Source organism: Balaenoptera acutorostrata, chromosome 1, assembly GCF_949987535.1.
Source record: "Balaenoptera acutorostrata chromosome 1, mBalAcu1.1, whole genome shotgun sequence".
NCBI classification, from domain to species: Eukaryota; Metazoa; Chordata; class Mammalia; order Artiodactyla; family Balaenopteridae; genus Balaenoptera; species Balaenoptera acutorostrata.
The window spans coordinates 68,376,447-68,395,202 of NC_080064.1; the positions used below are offsets into that span (position 1 = coordinate 68,376,447).

Below are 18,756 nucleotides of genomic sequence, written 5' to 3' on the forward strand. Positions count from 1 at the left end.
TAATTGATTTCTAATCTCATAGCGTTGTGGTTGGAAAAGATGCTTGGTATGATTTCTATTTTCTTAAATTTACCAAGGCTTGATTTGTGACCCAAGATATGATCTATCATGGAGAATGTTCCCTGTGCAATTGCAAAGAAAGTGTAATCTGCTGTTTTTGGATGGAATGTCCGATAAATATCAATTAAATCTATCTGGTCTATTGTGTCATTTAAAGCTTGTGTTTCCTTATTAATTTTCTGTCTGGATGATCTATCCATTGGTGTAAGTGAGGTGCTAAAGTTCCCCACTATTACTATGTTACTGTCGATTTCCTCTGTTATAACTGTTAACAGTTCCATTATACATTGAGGTGCTCCTATGTTGGGCACATATATATTTATAATTGCTATATCTTCTCCTTAGATTGGTCCCTTGATCATTATGTAGTGTCCTTCCTTGTAACATTCTTGTAACATTCTTTTTTTTAAAGTCTATTTTATCTGATATGACTATTGCTACTCCAGCTTTCTTTTGACTTCCATTTGCATGGAATATCTTTTTCTATCCCCTCACTTTCAGTCTGTATGTGTCCCTAGGTCTGAAGTGGGTCTCTTGTAGACAGCATATATATAGGTCTTGTTTTTGTATCCATTTAGCGAGCCTGTGTCTTTTGGTTGGAGCATTTAATCCATTCACGTTTAAGGTAATTATCGATATGTATGTTCCTATTACCATTTTCTTAATGTAATGGGTTTGTTTTTGTAGGTCCTTTTCTGCTCTTGTGTTTCCCACTTAGAGAAGTTCCTTTAGCATTGTTGTAGAGCTGATTTGGTGGTGCTGAATTCTCTTAGCTTTTGCTTGTTGTAAAACTTTTGATTTCAACATCGAATCTGAATGAGATCCTTGTCAGGTAGAGTAATCTTGGTTGTAGGTTCTTCCCTTTCATCACTTTAAATATATCATGCCACTCCCTTCTGGCTTGTGGAGTTTCTGCTGAGAAATCAGCTGTTAACCTTATGGGAGTTCCCTTGTATGTTATTTGTCATTTTTCCCTTGTTGCTTTCAATAATTTGTCTTTAATTTTTGTCAATTTGATTACTGTATGTCTTGGCGTGTTTCTCCTTGGGTTTAAACTGCCTGGGGCTCTCTGCACTTCCTGGACTTGGGTGGCTATTTCCTTTCCCATGTTAGGAATGTTTTTGACTATAATCTCTTCAAATATTTTCTTTGATAGGTTCCTTTCCTTCTCTTCTCTCCTTCAGGGACCCCTATAATTCGAATGTTGGTGTGTTTAATGTTGTCCCAGAGGTGTCTTAGGCTGTCTTCATTTCTTTTCATTCTTTTTTTTTTTATTCTCTTCCATGGCAGTGAGTTTCACCATTCTGTCTTCCAGATCACTTATCCGTTCTTCTGCCTCAGTTATTCTGCTATTGATTCTTTTTAGTGTATTTTTCATTTCAGTTATTGTATTGTTTATCTCTGTTTGTTTGTTCTTTAATTCTTCTAGGTGTTTGTTCTTTAATTCTTCTTGGTCTTTGTTAAACATTTGTTGCATCTTCTCGATCTTTGCCTCCATTCTTTTTCTGAGGTCCTGGATCATCTTCACTGTCATTATTCTGAATTCTTTTTCTGGAAGGTTGCCTATCTCTACTTCATTTAGTTGTTTTTTGGGGGTTTATCTTGTTCCTTCATGTGGTACAAAGTCCTCTGCCTTTTCATTTTGTCTGTCTTTCTGTGAATGTGGTTTTCCTTCCACAGGCTGCAGAATTATAGTTCTTCTGCTTCTGCTGTCTGCCCTCTGGTGGATGAGGCTATCTAAGAGGCTTGTGCATGCTACCTGATGGTAGGGACTGGTGGTGGGTCGAGCTGGCTGTTGCTCTGGTGGGCAGAGCTCAGTAAAACTTTAATCCTCTTATCTGCTGATGGGTGGGGCTGGGTTCCCTCCCTGTTGGGTGTTTGGCCTGAGGCGACTCAGCACTGGAGCCTACAGGCCTTTTGGTGGGGCTAATGGCAGACTCTGGGAGGGCTCAAAGCAAGGAGTACTTCCCAGAACTTCTGCTTCCAGTGTCCTTGTCCCCACAGTGAGCCACTGCCACCCTGTCTATGCAGGAGACCCTCCAACACTAGCAGGTAGGTCTGGTTCAGTCTCCTATGGGCTCACTGCTCCTTCCCCTGGGTCCTGATGCACACACTACTTTGTGTGTGCCCTCCAAGAGTGGAGTCTCTGTTTTCCCCAGACCTGTCAAAGTCCTTCATCAAATCCCACTAGCCTTCAAAATCTGATTCTCTAGGAATTCCTCCTCCTGTTGCCAGACCCCCAGGTTGGAAAGGCTGATGTGGGGCTCAGAACCTTCACTCCACTGGGTGGACTTCTGTGGTATAAGTGTTCTCCAGTTTGTGAATCACCCACCCAGCAGTTGTGGGATTTGATTTTATTTTGATTGCACCTCTCCTACCATCTCATTGCGGCTTCTCCTTTGTCTTTGGATGTGGTGTATCTTTTTTGGTGAGTTCCAGTGTCTTCCTGTTGATGACTGTTCAGCAGTTAGTTGTGATTTTGGTGCTCTCGCAAGAGGGAGTGAGCGCATGTCCTTCTACTCCGTCATCTTCATTTGTTTTCCCTTTTGCTCTTTACTTTAAAGTAACTTTAGAATAAACTGACTTACCTAAACTCTTAATAGAAAAACATGTGTTGTTTACACTTTATTTTACATTTTTATCTAAATACCTCCCAATGGAATGCATGCCTCTTATTGGGGCAGCTTAGCATTTTGATAACTACTGAGGCAATGCAGGGAGAGCATGCACTACATCAGTCTCTGGCCTCAGATCTCTAGGTTATATCATTTTCATAATCTCTTTAAGTCTCAATTTTTTTTTTTAAACATTAGCCTTTTTTTTTTTCTGAACTTTGGGTTTATTTATTTATGGCTGTGCTGAGTCCCCGCCTCTGTGCGAGGGCCCTCTCCAGTCGCGGCAAGTGGGGGCCACCCTCCATCACGGTGCATGGGTCTCTCACCATCACGGCCTCTCCCGTTGCGGAGCACAGGCTCCAGACGCGCAGGCTCAGCAACCATGGCTCACGGGCCCAGTTGCTCCGCGGCATGCGGGATCCTCCCAGACCAGGGCTCGAACCCATGTCCCCTGCATCGGCAGGCAGACCCTCAACCACTGCGCCACCAGGGAAGCCCAGCCTCAATTTTTTGACCTAAGAAATGGCAATAATAATTTTGGGGGGTAACAGCTTTATTGAGATACAATTCACATGCTATATAATTCACGCATTTAAAGTACACAATTGAATAATTTTTAGTATATTCACAGATTTGCACAACTAGTACCACAATCTAAGTTTAGAACATCTCACTACCCCATACCCTTTAGAAGTTCCATACCCTTTAAAGAGTCCTCTCCATTTCCTCTCAGCCCTTTCTGCCCTGGGTGGTCACTAACCTACTTTCTCAATAGATTTTCCTATTCTGGAGGTTCATGTAAAGAGAATAATACAAGAACATAATCTTTTATGACTGGTTTCTTAACATGTTTTCAAGGTTTAACCATGTTGTAGCATGTATCAGTATTTCATTCCTCTTTATGGCCAAATAATATTCCATTATATGAATATACTACATTTTATTCATCCATTCATTAGTTGATAGACATTTGGGTTGCTTTCGTTTTTTAGCTATTATGCATAATGCTACTATGCACATTCATGTACAGATTTTTACTTCAATGTATGTTCTCATTTCTCTTGGGTATTGTCTAAGCGTAGAATTGCTGGGCCATGTGGTACTCTATGTTTAACATTCTGAGGAACTGAATCTGCAATATTTGGATGTGCATGGAATAGATGTTCTAAATTAGCATCTAGAACAATACTCTGAGTTCTAGATGCCTTGGTTGGCTTAGTTCTGACTTGTAGAAGAGTCTTGTCAAACACTCTTGGGTGGGTGATAAGAACAAAGATACAAGGGCCAGTATATGCCCTATGGCATTGTGTAGATTTAAAAGGAGGCCTTGAGTTATTGCTGGGGACTCTGCCAGGTTTTAGCAGTTAATGGAAACGGTAATTGGGTATATGAATTACCTAAAAGAATTTATTTACTTAGGCAATGTCATTGGTTTTAATTGTCAAAGTGCTAGACTTTGGTCAGGTTTAATGTTGTCACTTGATAAGCACTGTTTCCACCAATAATTAATGAAGTACATTGGTCATATATTGTCTCGGAGTGAGCAGTAATCCTAAATGTCTGAAATAAAATATCAGATACACCCAATCAGTGTAGTTAAATACGACTTCGGTGCTTTCTGCCTGTGTCCCACTCCTAAGAGCTGGCTCTTTTCTTATAGGTCCCTTTTATGTGTTCTTCAATGACTTCCCCTCCCCCTGCCTTGCTGGGCACTTTTCACTGTTTCATTTCCTAATACTTTGAAAAAATCTGTAGCTAACCATTTATCAATAGATGGTCCACTTAGCTGCTGATTTCAAGATACAACCTTTTAAGATAACTGAAGCCTGCTACATTCTATGGTGTTCACATGGTCCACAGGAAAACTTTTCTTGTAAGATTGCTAGTATAGGGCATTTCTGCTACAGCCCTCTCTCTCTGCTCAGTCATCAAAGGCCTCTTTGGGTTGTCTGTTGCCTTTAGATTTTTCAGGTGACATAAACTACAGGGCACAGAGATCAAATTGTCTGAATTTCTTAAAATTCTTTCACTTGGCTCAAGGTGGTGATAGGATGGAATAAGCAAGTACCCTTCTCTCTCCACTCTTGGGGAAGGAGAAGGAAAAATGCACAGCACTCTAGAAAACTGTCTCCTGGGTATTTCCATTCTCCAGTCTTTTTTGATCAATTCTGCCACATCATTCCCTGGAGGCACATGAGGGCTGAGAGTAGCTAAATGGGCTGCCCTTTCTCCCAGCATGCCCTGTGTGGGTGATTTAGCATTCTGTTTTAGAATGCTCAGGGCACTTGGCATCTATTTCGCTCAGCTTTGGAGCTTCTGTCAAAAGACATGGAAAAGTCTCACTTAGTATGCCATATATCTTAGAAATATGTGCCAGGGAATGTTCTAAATTCTTAACCATTTTTTGATGTCATGGTTGGATTCCATTGACATTCAGGTAAATCCTATGGACCCCTTTCTCAAAGTAATGTTTCTATGCGTATAAAACAAAATATGTAGGATTACCAAGGAAACCAATTATATGGAAATAAGAGTTTTATCCTTGGATCCCACAGAGGTACAAGTTAAAAACTTATATAAGAATCTTAGGTGGGGAGGGATAAATGGGAGATTGGGATTGACATACACACCACTATATAAAATAGATAACTGTGGGACTTCACTGGTGGCACAGTGGTTAAGAATCCGCCTGCCAGTGCAGGGGACATGGGTTCGAGCCCTGGTTCAGGAAGAGCCCACATGCCATGGGGCAACTAAGCCTGTGTGCCACAACTACTGAGCCTGCGTTCTAGAGCCCGTGAGCCACAACTACTGAGCCTGTGTGCCACAACTACTGAAGCCTGCGCGCCTAGAGCCCATGCTCCACAACAAGAGAAACCACCGCAATGAGAAGCCCGCACACCACAACAAAGAGTAGCCCCCGCTCGCCGCAACTAGAGAAAGCCCACGCACAGCAAGGAAGACCCAACGCAGCCATAAATAAATAAATAAATAAATTTATTCTTTAAAAAGAGGATATATGTATATAACTGACTCATTTGCTGTACAGCAGAAAGTAACACAACATTGTAAATCAACTATAAGCCAATAAAAAATTTTTTTAATCCTAAAAAAATACCTATATAAGATTCTTAGTGCTTTACAAGTATTATTACATTTCTCTTCTCAACATCCCAATGAGGAAACTGAGGCATAATGAGGGTTAGTACCTTGCCTAAGACCATGCACCTAGTAAGTGGCAGAGACAGAATTCAAACTGTGGCAGTCTGACTCCACAGTATTGTTCAATACTATGCAGACAGGATACCCAAATTCACTAATGGTTGATGTAGCAAGTACCTCAGTATTTGAACAATAGCAAAAACTAATATTATTTCATGAATTCCACTTCCCGGTTTGGTGAGCACTACATGATGACTTTGGTTATCTGGGGGAGGATCAGACCTTTAGAATTAACCCAAGTGCCATTTTTTTTTTCCTGGGCCAGGATAGCAAAAGATATCAAAGGTATCAATGTTCAAATATAAGACTGTGTCCATCTGTTGCTAACATCCATGTGGACCACCCTGTCCTGTGGTTTAAGCTACTATTTGTTCAGTTTTCTTTTGTTTCTAGCTAACAGCATCCTACCTGATATATCCAATAACGACTAAGATTGAATATTCTGGTAACCCAGGAGAAGGGAGGCTTGGAGCAAATTACACTGATTTAGCAAAATAAATAAAATCTGGTAGTTCTTATTCTCCTGTTAAAGAGTAAAATCCATACCCAGTGTGTAATAATATCTTTCTCATAATGGTTATTGTGGAATTAAAGGAGATAGTGTTCATAGGAAAGTTGTTTAAGTGGTAGTCATCATTATCACTGTTCTTCCCATTAGGCTGAATGTTTGGAAGTTGTGGGAAATAGGGAGGAGGCGCAGACAGGAGATGGAGGAATAAACAAACACAGCCTTACAAATTCCAGTTTCTTCAAGTGTCAAGAGCACTGTTCACAAGTGCACAATACTTTCACACACAACTCAGTCTGTGCATTTTTAGTTATTATTCATCCGGTAACGTCAGACACTGGCATTACCATTCTCCTTATTTTCCATTTCACTAAATGGGAATTTCGAACACTACCAGAAAAGACTGTTCATTCTTGATTCTGAGATAGGAATAGTAACATGTGCTCTCATGTTTTAGCAATCCTTACAAAATTAGTTTGGCTATTTTCACCACAAATATGCTCAGAAATTGGAATTTTAAAATCTGCAGTTCTGACGGAATGTTTTGGCTCAGGACTGCACATAGAAACAGCATGCTGTTTTCTGTTGTTCTCCCTCCCACCCCATTAGTTCACTGCGTATTAGACAGAACCTCGGAGCTGTGAATCCGTTGCCTAACCCCTATTCACATATTATTTGGTAGCCTAATTCAGTAGGAAACGTGGAGAAAAGCTAAAGAGGAATTGAAATCAGTAACTTCATCATTAATACAGGATTGGAATGCCTCAACATTAATTTGTTTGGGGGCTGAGCGTCTGTAGTAGTTCTTAATCTGGGACCTGTGGATTGGTTTTGGGCATCTAACCTCATATATATATATGTATGTATATATACATACATATATATATATACATACATATATATATGTATATATATACATATATATATGTATGTATATATATATACACACACACACTATTTTTTCTTTTAATAGTATGTGAGTGGGGCTTCCCTGGTGGCGCAGTGGTTGAGAGTCCGCCTGCCAATGCAGGGGACACGGGTTCGAGCCCTGGTCCGGGAGGATCCCACATGCCGCGGAGCAGCTGGGCCCGTGAGCCACAACTGCTGAGCCTGCGCGTCTGGAGCCTGTGCTCCGCAACAAGAGAGGCCGCGATAGCGAGAGGCCCCCGCACCGCGATGAGGAGTGGCCCCCGCTTGCCACAACTGGAGAAAGCCCTCGCACAGAAACGAAGACCCAACACAGCCATAAATAAAATAAATAAATAAATTTTAAAAAAAATTAAAAAAAATAAAAATAAAAATAAATTACTTAAAAAAAAAAAAAGTATGTGAGTGTATTTTTTTAACACTGTATTTAAATGACATATGGGGAAAAGGTCCCATAGTTTTCACCAGATTCATAGTATGGTCCTAGAGCCCTCAAATGGTTACGAACTAGGATGCTAGTCCTTGACAGCACTGTAAGAGGATGCAATTCTTCCATTCCATATTTTACATCTATCTGGCAGGGCGAGAGCCTCTACCCTAAACAAAAATGGCGGGAGCTGCTTCACACGTAGCCCCTCACGCAGAAAGGCTAGGAGGCCCCCGCGACTTTCTCTCCACCTTCCCACTCCTGACCCCGGAAGGACTCCGCCCCTGGGGGTCAGCCTGCGGCTCGCTGCGGCGGGGAAGTAGGCGTGGGCATGCTACACTTACCCTGGAGCGCCAGGTACGCTGGTGGAGCTGGCGGACGGAGGGTCGGGTGGGGTCGCAGCGGCCACGGGGTAGAGGCTGCTGGGCGGGCAAGAGCGCCAGCCTGCGACCTCTGGACTCCGAGTGCGGGTGGAAGAACAGAAAGCCGGAGGGAGGCCCGCCCGGGACCGCTGAATCAGGGTGGGCTGGTGACCGTTTGGAGCCGGAGCGAGGGTCGGTCGGGGCGGCTGAGCCGAGAGGGAGCCCCTTTCCTGGTCCTCTTGGTAAAGAAAAAGGAAGCCCGCAGAGGAGAGCGCGGTGGGGGTGAGGGAGGCCTGAGGGAGGGGCAGCTAGTGTGGTACAAGTTCCTGCAAGAATGTCAGTGGTTTGAGCGGGGAGTGGTTTTTGAATGAGGAAGATTACGCTTTCCTTGAAGGTGCTTTCCGAGAATAATTTAGCATCGGGAGGTTTGTGGCGTTAGAGCCCTTCTGTAAATAAAGTTGTTCAACTTTTATTTTCTGGAGGGAGGACTCCAAAAGGTCTTGCTCGTGCACAGACCTTTATTATTATTTTATCATTATTGCAAGTAAGCATGTTTGCTGTATTTTCAAGTATCTTCTCAGAGTTCGGTGGTATAGATTATCAAAATTTTGTGGATATTTCAGACTTTCATTCTTGCTTGGATTATAAAGTCCAATTTTAGGGTGTTTAAGAAACAAATTCTATTTATGACACTTATTTTTAACGCTCTCGTGGTTAGAATGGAGAGAAGCGAGTAATATTACAGAGTAAAATATTTTTGGTGATGTTTTAGACCCCCCTCTCGAAATTCGAATAATCATGAAACTGCCTTCATGTTTTTTAAAATTAATATTTATGAAAGCAACTGAAATGACCAGTTTTTAAAAGCTATTCAATTATTAATTAAGTTTGGAATCACTTCCTCAGTGATTTTAAATGAAAGGGAATGAGGTGGTTAGAATGCAAAAATAGACATTTGTCAGAATTCTTTTAAGAAAACCCCTGCAGCAAATTGAAGTGATTGCTTTATTTTCTTTCTCCTCTGCTTAAAAATCTGGAACTCTGTTATGGAGAAAATCACTTTGGGTGAATTACTCTCAGTATCTTTTTTTTTTAAATTTTTAATTCAATAGCACAGATAGCTTTAATGATCCAGAATCTATTTCGTTACTAAAAATGTTTCTCTAAAAGAAGTTGTCAGGTTTTTGGGGTTTTTTTTTGGGGGGGGGGGGGATAAATGTGCTTCCCCTCCTTTTTTTGTGTAACATTTCAAAAAAGTAGTACATGTAGGCACTTAAACAATCAAATATTACAGAAGCACTTATAATGAAAAACAGTGGTTCTCTGCCCAGCCTCCCTACATCCCTAGTCCCATTCCTCAGAAGACTATTTTTCACTTGTTTAACTGTTTCTTCATGATTTCCTTTGTATTTCTGAATAATATGTCTCTATCACAGTTTGTTGGTTAGAATAAATGTACTTCAATTAGAACTAATTACACTGAGCTGAAATATTCTAATTAGAATATGAGTGAGGGAGAATTAAGTTTATACTCCTTGAGTGTCCCTAATAGGGAAAAGGTAAACGGTCAGTAGCAGTAACCCACCTTAAGAAGTATTACTGTGCTTGATGTGAAAGGAAACTACTACTTAATCAGTAGTTTTGATAGTTGTCTGAAAAAAAAAAAAAAAACGGGGCTTATTAACAGAAGGGATTAGTCTACTAGAGTTTAGAAAAAGAGAGCAGAGATATATGCAGAAATAAAGGACTTAAAGTATAGCAAATAAGTTTTTACAGAGGGATTGTTGGTAGTTTGTTTTCTCTTTGGTGGTTTGTACAGCACTCTGCAAGGGAAAGAAGTATTGAATTCGGTAGGCCTAAACATTCTGGCTAGTGGGGAAGCCTACTCTTGTACACCAGAAACAGTTCTCAGGCTCTTTCCCAGCCTGTATGAAATATTCCTCAGAGCCCATTAATTTTGTGCTCACCACACAGCCTTTTATACTTAATTCAACTCCCTACAATGTCTTATTTCAGAAAGGGTATGTTTTGATAGCATATAAAGGTATTCTTTCACTAGATAGTGTATTTCCTTATTATAAATGAGCAAATTTGTAAACTAATTTATATCAATACTCTGTGAATTTGTTTAGTGGGTATCCAGCTGGGTACACTGTTAAAATTGAGTTTCTGGCTCTACAAAGCATAGACCCAGACCCTGAACCATCATGTTTCTGTCAGCGTTCTGCTACCTTTAAGGGCCTCTCTCAGTGATGACTGTCTTCTTTGTGGACAACTGATGTTTCTTTCTTTGGTTTCAATAGAAATAGGCATTCAAACAATATTAAAATTTCATAGCATGTATGTCATTTCTTTTAAGAGCTTTAAAATGGGATGGTAGGATCAACTATATTCCAACATAAAATAAAAATTTTTCTAAAATGGGACAGTAGGAGAATAAATGCATGAGTTCTGAAGTTCAGTGAGCCCTGAGGTTCATTTTTAGCCCCTAGAGTCAAGATTCCAATCAGATTTCTTTCAGTACTTGCCACCCCCGCCCCAATGCTGTTATTCGAAGGAAATAAGTGGGAAGAAAAATATTTTAAATTACTGTTTAACAGCTGAAACATTTATTTAACCAGAAAAGAGAGAATCTAGAACCTGCAGTTTTCTAAGGAAAATTTACTACTTGAACTCAAAATTGAAATCTAACTCATTTTCTTTTTGGTTACTTTGGTGATTAATAAACTTTTAGCTCAAGTAAATTTGGCTCAGAATGTTATTTTCTTCAGGTTAGTGTGCAAAAAAAAAAAAAAGCTGTCTAATTAAGTGCAAAAAATAAAGGTGTTTAAAAAGAGTTAAATTTTCAATTTGTATCTTTCATTTGTAGAATAACCAGAAATCTTTGTGGCTAATATATTTTTTGTTTCATTTACTGAAGATTAGAAGAGGAGTCATGTCAGAAGAAACAGTAAGTGAATCACAGTTTTCCCTGAGGACAGCAGCACTAAGAGTGTTTGATCTTCCTCTGTCTTGGTACTATTCTCTCTGCCAGGTAAAAAAAAAAAAAAAAAAAAAAAAATATGAAGTTGAATAATAAGTCTATTGCTCAGAGCGTATTGTGTTTACAGTATTTAAATTTCATTTGGGGTTTTAAATGCTTCAATGTGTTTATTAAAGTAGTTTAAAACTTACTTGGTTTTTATTTATTTCATGTCCTTTTGTTGTTATCATATTCATAACTCTTAAAAGGAGATTGTATTACTAAAAAAAATCTTCCTACCTTAAGTGAATTTACAGTCTATTACAGTTATTTTCAGAGAATTATGTTATTCAGATAGGCTTGTTCTCACTATTACAGTCCTTTAATTTTAACTGTATTGTGGTAAAATATATGTAACATAAAATTTACCATTTTAACCATTTTTAAATGTGCAGTTCAGTAGCATTAGGTACATTGACACTATTGTGCAACCAATCTTGAGAACTCTTTTCATCTTGCAAAACTGGAACTCTGGAGCCACTAAACAGCAATTCTTTATTCCCCCTCCCACCAGCTGCTGGCAACCACCATTCTCTATTCTGTCTCTATGGATTTGATTTGACTACTCTAGGTACCTCATAAGTGGAGTTACATAGTATTTGCCTTTTTGTGACTGGTTGATTTCACTTAGCAAAATGTTTTCAAGGTTCATCCATGTTGTAGCATGTGTCAGAATTCCCTCTTTTTCCCCAAGTTGGATAGCATTTGATTTTATGAATATACCACATTTTGTTTATTCATTCATTCATTGCTGGAACTTGGGTTGCTTCTACCTTTTGGCTTTTGTGAATAATGCTGCTGTGAACATGACTGTACAAGTAACTATTCAGGTTCCTGCTTTCAGTTATTTTGGGTATATACCCAGAAGTGAAATTTCTGCATCATATGGTAATTCTATTTTTAATTTTTTGAGGAATTGCCATACTGTTTACCATAGCGGTTGCACCATTTTTTATTTCTACCAGCACTGCACAAGGGTTCCAATTTTGTTACATCCTTGCCAACACTTGTTTTCTGTTTTTTTAATAGTAGCCACTCTCACGGTAGTGAGTTGGTATTTCATCGTGGTTTTGATTTGCATTTCCCTAATTAGTCATGTTGAGCATCTTTTCATGTGCTTACTATCCATTCGTGTATCTTACATAGAAACATAGAAGCTGCACGGCCTGCAGGATCCTAGTTCCCCGACCAGGGATTGAACTTAGGCCCCAGCAGTGAAAGCCCTGAGTCCTAAGCACTGGACTGCCAGGGAATTCCCAATCCTTTTATTTTTTTATATTTTTAAAATAAATTTTATTTATTTATTTTTTTGGCTACATTGGGTCTTTGTTGCTGCACACGGGCTTTCTCTAGTTGCTGCGAGCAGGGGCTACTCTTCGTTGTGGTGCGCGGGCTTCTCATTGAGGTGGCTTCTCTTGTTGTGGAGCACGGGCTCTAGGCCTGCGGGCTTCAGTAGTTGTGGCACGCAGGCTCAGTAGTTGTGGCTCGTGGGCTCTAGAGTGCAGGCTCAGTAGTTGTGGTGCACGGGCTTAGTTGCTCTGCGGCATGTGGGATCTTCCTGGACCAGGGCTCAAACCTGTGTTCCCTGCATTGGCAGGCAGATTCTTAACCACTGTGCCACCAGGAAAGTGCCCCCAATCCTTTTACTTTATTTATTTATTTATTATTTATTAATTAATTTATTTATTTGGCTGTGTTGGGTCTTTGTTGCTGCACACAGGCTTTCTCTAGTTGCTGCGAGCAGGGGCTACTCTTCGTTGTGGTGCGTGGGCTTCTCACTGCAGTGGCTTCTCTTGTTGCGGAGCACGGGCTCTAGGTCTGCGGGCTTTAGTAGTTGTGGCGCGTGGGCTCAGTAGTTGTGGCTCGCGGGCTTCAGAGTGCAGGCTCAGTAGTTGTGGCTCATGGGCTTAGTTGCTCCGCGGCATGTGGGATCTTCCCGGACCAGGGCTCGAACTCGTGTCCCCTGCATTGACAGGCGGATTCTTAACTACTGTGTCACCAGGGAAGTCCCATCCTGTTATTTTTAATATCTGCTTCTAATGCAGTTTACACTCCATTGTAGTAAATAAAAAGATACTTATGGAAAGTAGCATTTATTTCACTAAACTTAAACACTGAATTTCATCAAATCTAAGAGGATCATTTTTCACACTTCAACATTTCTAAAAGTTGCTTGTATCTTAAAAGGAATAGTACCTTAGATTGATAAAATATAGTATAATTTTATTTTATTTTTCTCTCTCTTTTTCTTTTTTTTGCCGTGCCGCACAGCATGTGGGATCTTAGTTTCCCAACCAGTTCCCCCACCTTAGTTCCCCCATCTTAGATCCCTGCGGATTGGATCCATGCCCCGTTCAGTGGAAGTGTGGAGTCTTAACCACTGGACTGCTGGGGAAGTCCCCTAGTATAATTTTATATAGGCGAGGATGTTACACAGATAAGATGTATGAGAATAATACTAGTTAGTATCCACTATGTTTAAGACATCAGTTAGGTCTTTTTTACATATAATGTGTCTAATCCTTAAAATAATCCTGGAATTTCTGTATCATCTCCATTTTACAAATCTGGCAGCTTTTTAACAGCTTAATTAACTTGTCTAAAATTGCGTATATAATAGGGGATTTGAACTTGCATTTCTTTGATCCCGAAATCCATTTTCTCTTTTTTTCTTTCTTTCTTTTCCTTTTTAGGATTACATGATTAAAAGAAAATTTGAAAAATACAGAAAAGAATTGAATAGAAAATAAAAATTGCCAACAACCCCTCTATAAAAGTTTATTGGCTGTACTTTACTTAGGTCTTTTATTTCTGCATATATCTCTCTGCTTCCCAATCCCTCACTTCCCACCCTCACCGCTCTGTCCCCCTCATTTGAGATTATAAAGTTGTATATTTTGAGCATTTTCTCTTTCATTAAAAATGCTTTATAAATATAGGTGTACTATAGTTTATTGAATATTTCTCTATTTTTGAGTTTTTGGGTTGTTTCAGCAGTTCATTATATATAATTCTTTGTCCAATTTTTAGATTTTTATTAAGGTAGATTCCTAGAGATGAAAATATTGAGTCTAAGTATTTGGTATTTATTCTTTTATTCGTTTATGTTATTACACCATTTGGATGACATTTAAAAAGACAAGCAACAGGACATAGCAGCACCCACTGTGTGTAAAACACTGTTAGAGATTTTATATTGGTTACATTTACAAACTCTTTAATCCTTACAATGATTCTAAAGTAATATTATTCTTTAAAATTTATTATTTGAATAGCTAATACATTTACGTGGTTCAAAAACCAAAACTACACACACACACACACACACACACACAGACACGTACATACGTGGAGATTTTTCTCTCAATCCCTATCCACTTCTATAGGTAACCGTTTAGATTACTTGAATATCTTTCAAGGTTTCTTAATTCAGATACCAGCAAAAGCAATTATATTTTCCTTCCTTCCTTCCTTCCTTCCTCCCTCCCTCCCTCCCTCCCTTCCTTCTTTCCTTCTTTTCTTCAGCTGCGTTGGGTCTTAGTTGTGGCGTGTGGGCTTCTCTCTAGTTGTGGCTTGTGGGCTCCAGAGCATGCAGTCTCAGCAGTTGTGGCGTGCAGGCTTAGTTGCCCCACGGCATGTGGGATCTTAGTTCCCCAACCAGAGATCAAACCCGGGTCCCCTGCATTGGAAGGCGGATTCTTAACCACTGGACCACCAGGGAGGTCCTATATTCTGTTTTTTAAAAAATATTTATTTATTTATTTTTGGCTGCGTTGGGTCTTCATTGCTGTGCGTGGGCTTTCTCCAGTTGCAGCAAGCAGGGGCTACTCTTCATTGTGCGTGGGCTTCTCATTGTGGTGGCTTCTCTGGTTGCAGAGCACAGGCCCTAGGAGTGTGGGCTCAGTAGTTGTGGCTCACGGGCTCTAGAGTGCCGGCTCCGTAGTTGTGGCGCATGGGCTTAGTTGCTCTGCGGCATGTGAGATTTTCCCGGAGCAGGGCTCGAACCCGTGTCCCCTGCATTGGCAGGCGGATTCTTAACCACTGCACCACCAGGGAAGTCCCAATTATATATTTTTATTTTCTCCTCTTTCTTATAGAAGGTAGCATACTACTTATGTTCTTGCTTTTTTTATACTTAAAACATTTCCTGGAGATTTTTCCATATTAATATATGTAGTTTTTTGTTTTTGTTTTTGTTTTTATTCCTGCAGTTACATGATGTTTCTGTATATGGCCATTTGGGTTGTTTCTGATCTTGTTCATTACAAACAATGCTATAATGAATAAGCTTGATATACTTCAATTCACATAGGTACAGGTATAGGATAAATTTTTAGACTTTGGATTTCTGGGTCAAAGAGTAAATGTATTTAAATTTTGATAGATGTTGCTAAATTTCCTTCCATAAGGATAGTATTGTTTTGCACTCCCCAAAGCTTTGGGATTTTTGCCAATTATTTTTGTGTGTTTTGTCCACACTGATTCTACTATACAACCTGCTTTTCAATCCTAAGAATAATTTTCTGAGGCCAGGACTATTGTCCACATTGTTCCATGGAATATTTTTTTAAAAATAATATAAAGAATCATTGCAAGTAAACTTAAGGATACATCCTCTACTCTCAGTCATGGTATTGAGTATCCAAAACTCGTTCCATGTTATGAAATGCACTAAGGTGGGTCAGCAACCTACAGGCTATGGGCCAAATCCAGGCCACTGCCTGTTTTTACAAGTAAAGTTTTATTGGAACACAGCCATGCTCATTTGTTAATGTATTATCTGTGACTGTTTTTGTGCTACAACAGCAGTGTTCAGTGGTTGCAATAGAGACCATATGTTCCACAAGCCTAAAATAATTTACCTGGCCTTTACCAAAAAACTTTGTTGGCCCTGTACTAAGAGAGTAGGCTATAGTTTGAATAGCATCAAAGGACAAAGAAAAGACCAAGGAAAAGCTTAGAATTCTTGTTCAGACAGTTCTATAGCTTTAAATAGTTTTGTTGATTCTCCAAATTCAGAATGTTATGTGGAAAAGACTAAGAATTAACTAAGCACTTAAAAAATAAAAATTTGTCTAAATGTAGTGTGGTATCTTGAGTTGGCCTTAGAATAGAAAAAGAACATTAGTGGAAAAACTGGTGAAATCAGAATAAAGAATATAGTTTAGTTAATATTGTACTAATGTTATTTTCTCAGTTTTTTTTTAAATTAATTAATTTATTAATTAATTTCTTTATGGCTGTGTTGTGTCTTCGTTTCTGTGCGAGGGCCTTCTCTAGTTGCGGCAAGTGGGGGCCACTCTTCATCGCGGTGCGCGGGCCTCTCACCGTCGCGGCCTCTCTTGTTGCGGAGCACAGGCTCCAGAGGCACAGGCTCAGTAGTTGTGGCTCACGGGCCCAGTTGCTCCGCGGCATGTGGGATCTTCCCAGACCAGGGCTCGAACCCATGTCCCCTGCATTGGCAGGCGGATTCTCAACCACTGCGCCACCAGGGAAGCCCTTTTTTTTTTTTTTTTTTTAATTAATTAATTAATTAATTAATTTCTTTATGGCAATTTCTCAGTTTTGACAAGAGCACTATGGTTATGTAAGATGTTACTATCAGAGAAAAACTGAGTGATATGGGAACTTTCTCTACTGTCTTTGCAACTTTTCTGTAAATTTAAAATTATTTCAGAGACCCGTGAGATGCGAGTAGGAGCAGGATACAGGGTAGTTGTCTCCGAGGGGTGGCAAGGGAAAAGGATTAACCATGTCGTCTTTTTTTTTTTTTTAATTTATTATTTATTTTTGGCTGTGTTGGGTCTTCGTTTCTGTGCGAGGGCTTTCTCTAGTTGCGGCAAGCGGAGCCCACTCTTCATCGCGGTGTGCGGGCCTCTCACTATCGCGGCCTCTCTTGTTACGGAGCACAGGCTCCAGACGCGCAGGCTCAGTAGTTGTGGCTCATGGGCCTAATTGCTCCGCGGCATGTGGGATCTTCCCAGACCAGGGCTCGAACCCGTGTCCCCTGCATTGGCAGGCGGATTCTCAACCACTGTACCACCAGGGAAGCCCAGCCATATCGTCTTTGATCAGAAAGGTGATCAGCACTGCGAAAGCCCCAGCGGCCATTGGTCTCTACAGTCAGGCTGTGTTAGTCGACAGGACCATTTACATTTCAGGACAGCTAGGAATGGATCCTGCAAGTGGACAGCTTGTGCCAGGAGGGGTGGCAGAAGAGGCTAAACAAGCTTTTCCAAACATGGGTGAAATTCTGAAAGCAGCAGGCTGTGACTTCACGAATGTGGTAAAAACAACTGTTTTGCTGGCTGACATAAATGACTTCAATACTGTCAATGACATCTGCAAACAATATTTCCAGAGCAGTTTTCCTACAAGAGCTGCTTACCAGGTTGCTGCTTTGCCCAAAGGAGGCCGTGTTGAGATTGAAGCAGTAGCTGTCCAAGGACCTCGTGACAGCATCACTCTAAGTGGGCCCAGCGTTATTTAGTCTGGAATTTTAACAATGTTTTTAAATTAATGTCTTAATTTTTACAGTCTTTGTTGGAAAGTGTAAGGTTGACTGAAATATCTGAAGTTATTATGGAAATACTATATAATAAGGGGAATTGAACATGAGTTGAAGGTTAATGATGAATCTAGTTACTGATGTTATAAATTACACTTCTGTAACACTCATATTACTGGATGTGGGAAAAGAGACACGCATTACATAGTTACTCAGAAAAATAAAAGTAAAGGGAAATAACATGTAGGAAAGATGAGTTACTATTCCTGAGAAATAATAAAGAGCACACCTAATTCAGTTAAACTTCGTTAATTTAATGATGTGAAATATTTAGTTTTCATGTCAGATACATGATTCTGCTTTTACTTGAGTAAAGTTAAAGTACTTAAGTTTGAATGGTAGAGGTAAAGGAGAAGACACTGGACCAAATTTTTTTTTAGCTACTTTATTTATTTATTTATTTTATTTTTGGCTGTGTTGGGTCTTCGGTTCGTGCGAGGGCTTTCTCCAGTTGCGGCAAGCGGGGGCCACTCTTCATTGCGGTGCGGGGACCGCTCTTCATCGCGGTGCGCGGGCCTTTCACTATCGCGGCCCCTCCCGTTGCGGGGCACAGGCTCCAGACGCGCAGGCTCAGTAGCTGTGGCTCACGGGCCCAGCTGTTCCGTGGCATGTGGGATCTTCCCAGACCAGGGCTTGAACCCGTGTCCCCTGCATTAGCAGGCAGATTCTCAACCACTGCGCCACCAGGGAAGCCCTGGACCAAATTTTATATAGATAATATTTTTCTAATGGAAATAAAATAGCATGCAGATTTAAAAAAATAAACAAAATAAAATTATTTCAAAATAAGGTGTTTGTTTAAAATTTTTTTTTAATTAAAATAATAGGAGCGCACATTTTTGGAATGTGTACTATGTGTCAGATATAACTTTACGTATGTTATCTCCTTTCACAACAACCCTGTGAGGAAGATGATATTATTCTCATTTGTCCAAAGGTTACAGTTAGCATGTGACATGTGGTGTGTTCCAGTTATCAGAGAGATTCATTCAAACTATGTTTATTGAGTATCTACGCTGTTTCAGTTGATATAAAGTGGTGAACA

General features: G+C 40.0%; 2 protein-coding genes across 5 annotated transcripts in view; both read left to right on the forward strand.

Annotated features, from left to right (window-relative positions):
- The first annotated feature begins 8,041 nt into the window (after nt 1–8,041).
- MIGA1 (mitoguardin 1) overlaps nt 8,042–18,756 on the forward strand; it is a 92,469-nt gene continuing 81,754 nt past the window's right edge. The window contains exons 1-2 of one of the 4 annotated variants that reach the window (XM_007191770.2): nt 8,042–8,116; nt 11,042–11,155. In XM_007191770.2, coding sequence (XP_007191832.1) covers nt 11,057–11,155 — 99 coding nt within the window. In that variant the 5' untranslated portion in view covers nt 8,042–8,116; nt 11,042–11,056. Of the gene's footprint in view, nt 8,117–8,223; nt 8,364–11,041; nt 11,156–18,756 lie in introns of those variants that run through there. The other 3 variants (XM_007191772.3, XM_007191771.2, XM_057539762.1) reach the window with 3 other exon arrangements.
- LOC102997176 (2-iminobutanoate/2-iminopropanoate deaminase-like) lies at nt 11,950–17,633 on the forward strand. Its single transcript, XM_057553998.1, has 2 exons — nt 11,950–11,961; nt 17,190–17,633. The coding sequence occupies exons 1-2, from the start codon at nt 11,950–11,952 to the stop codon at nt 17,631–17,633; spliced, it is 456 nt and encodes a 151-aa protein (XP_057409981.1).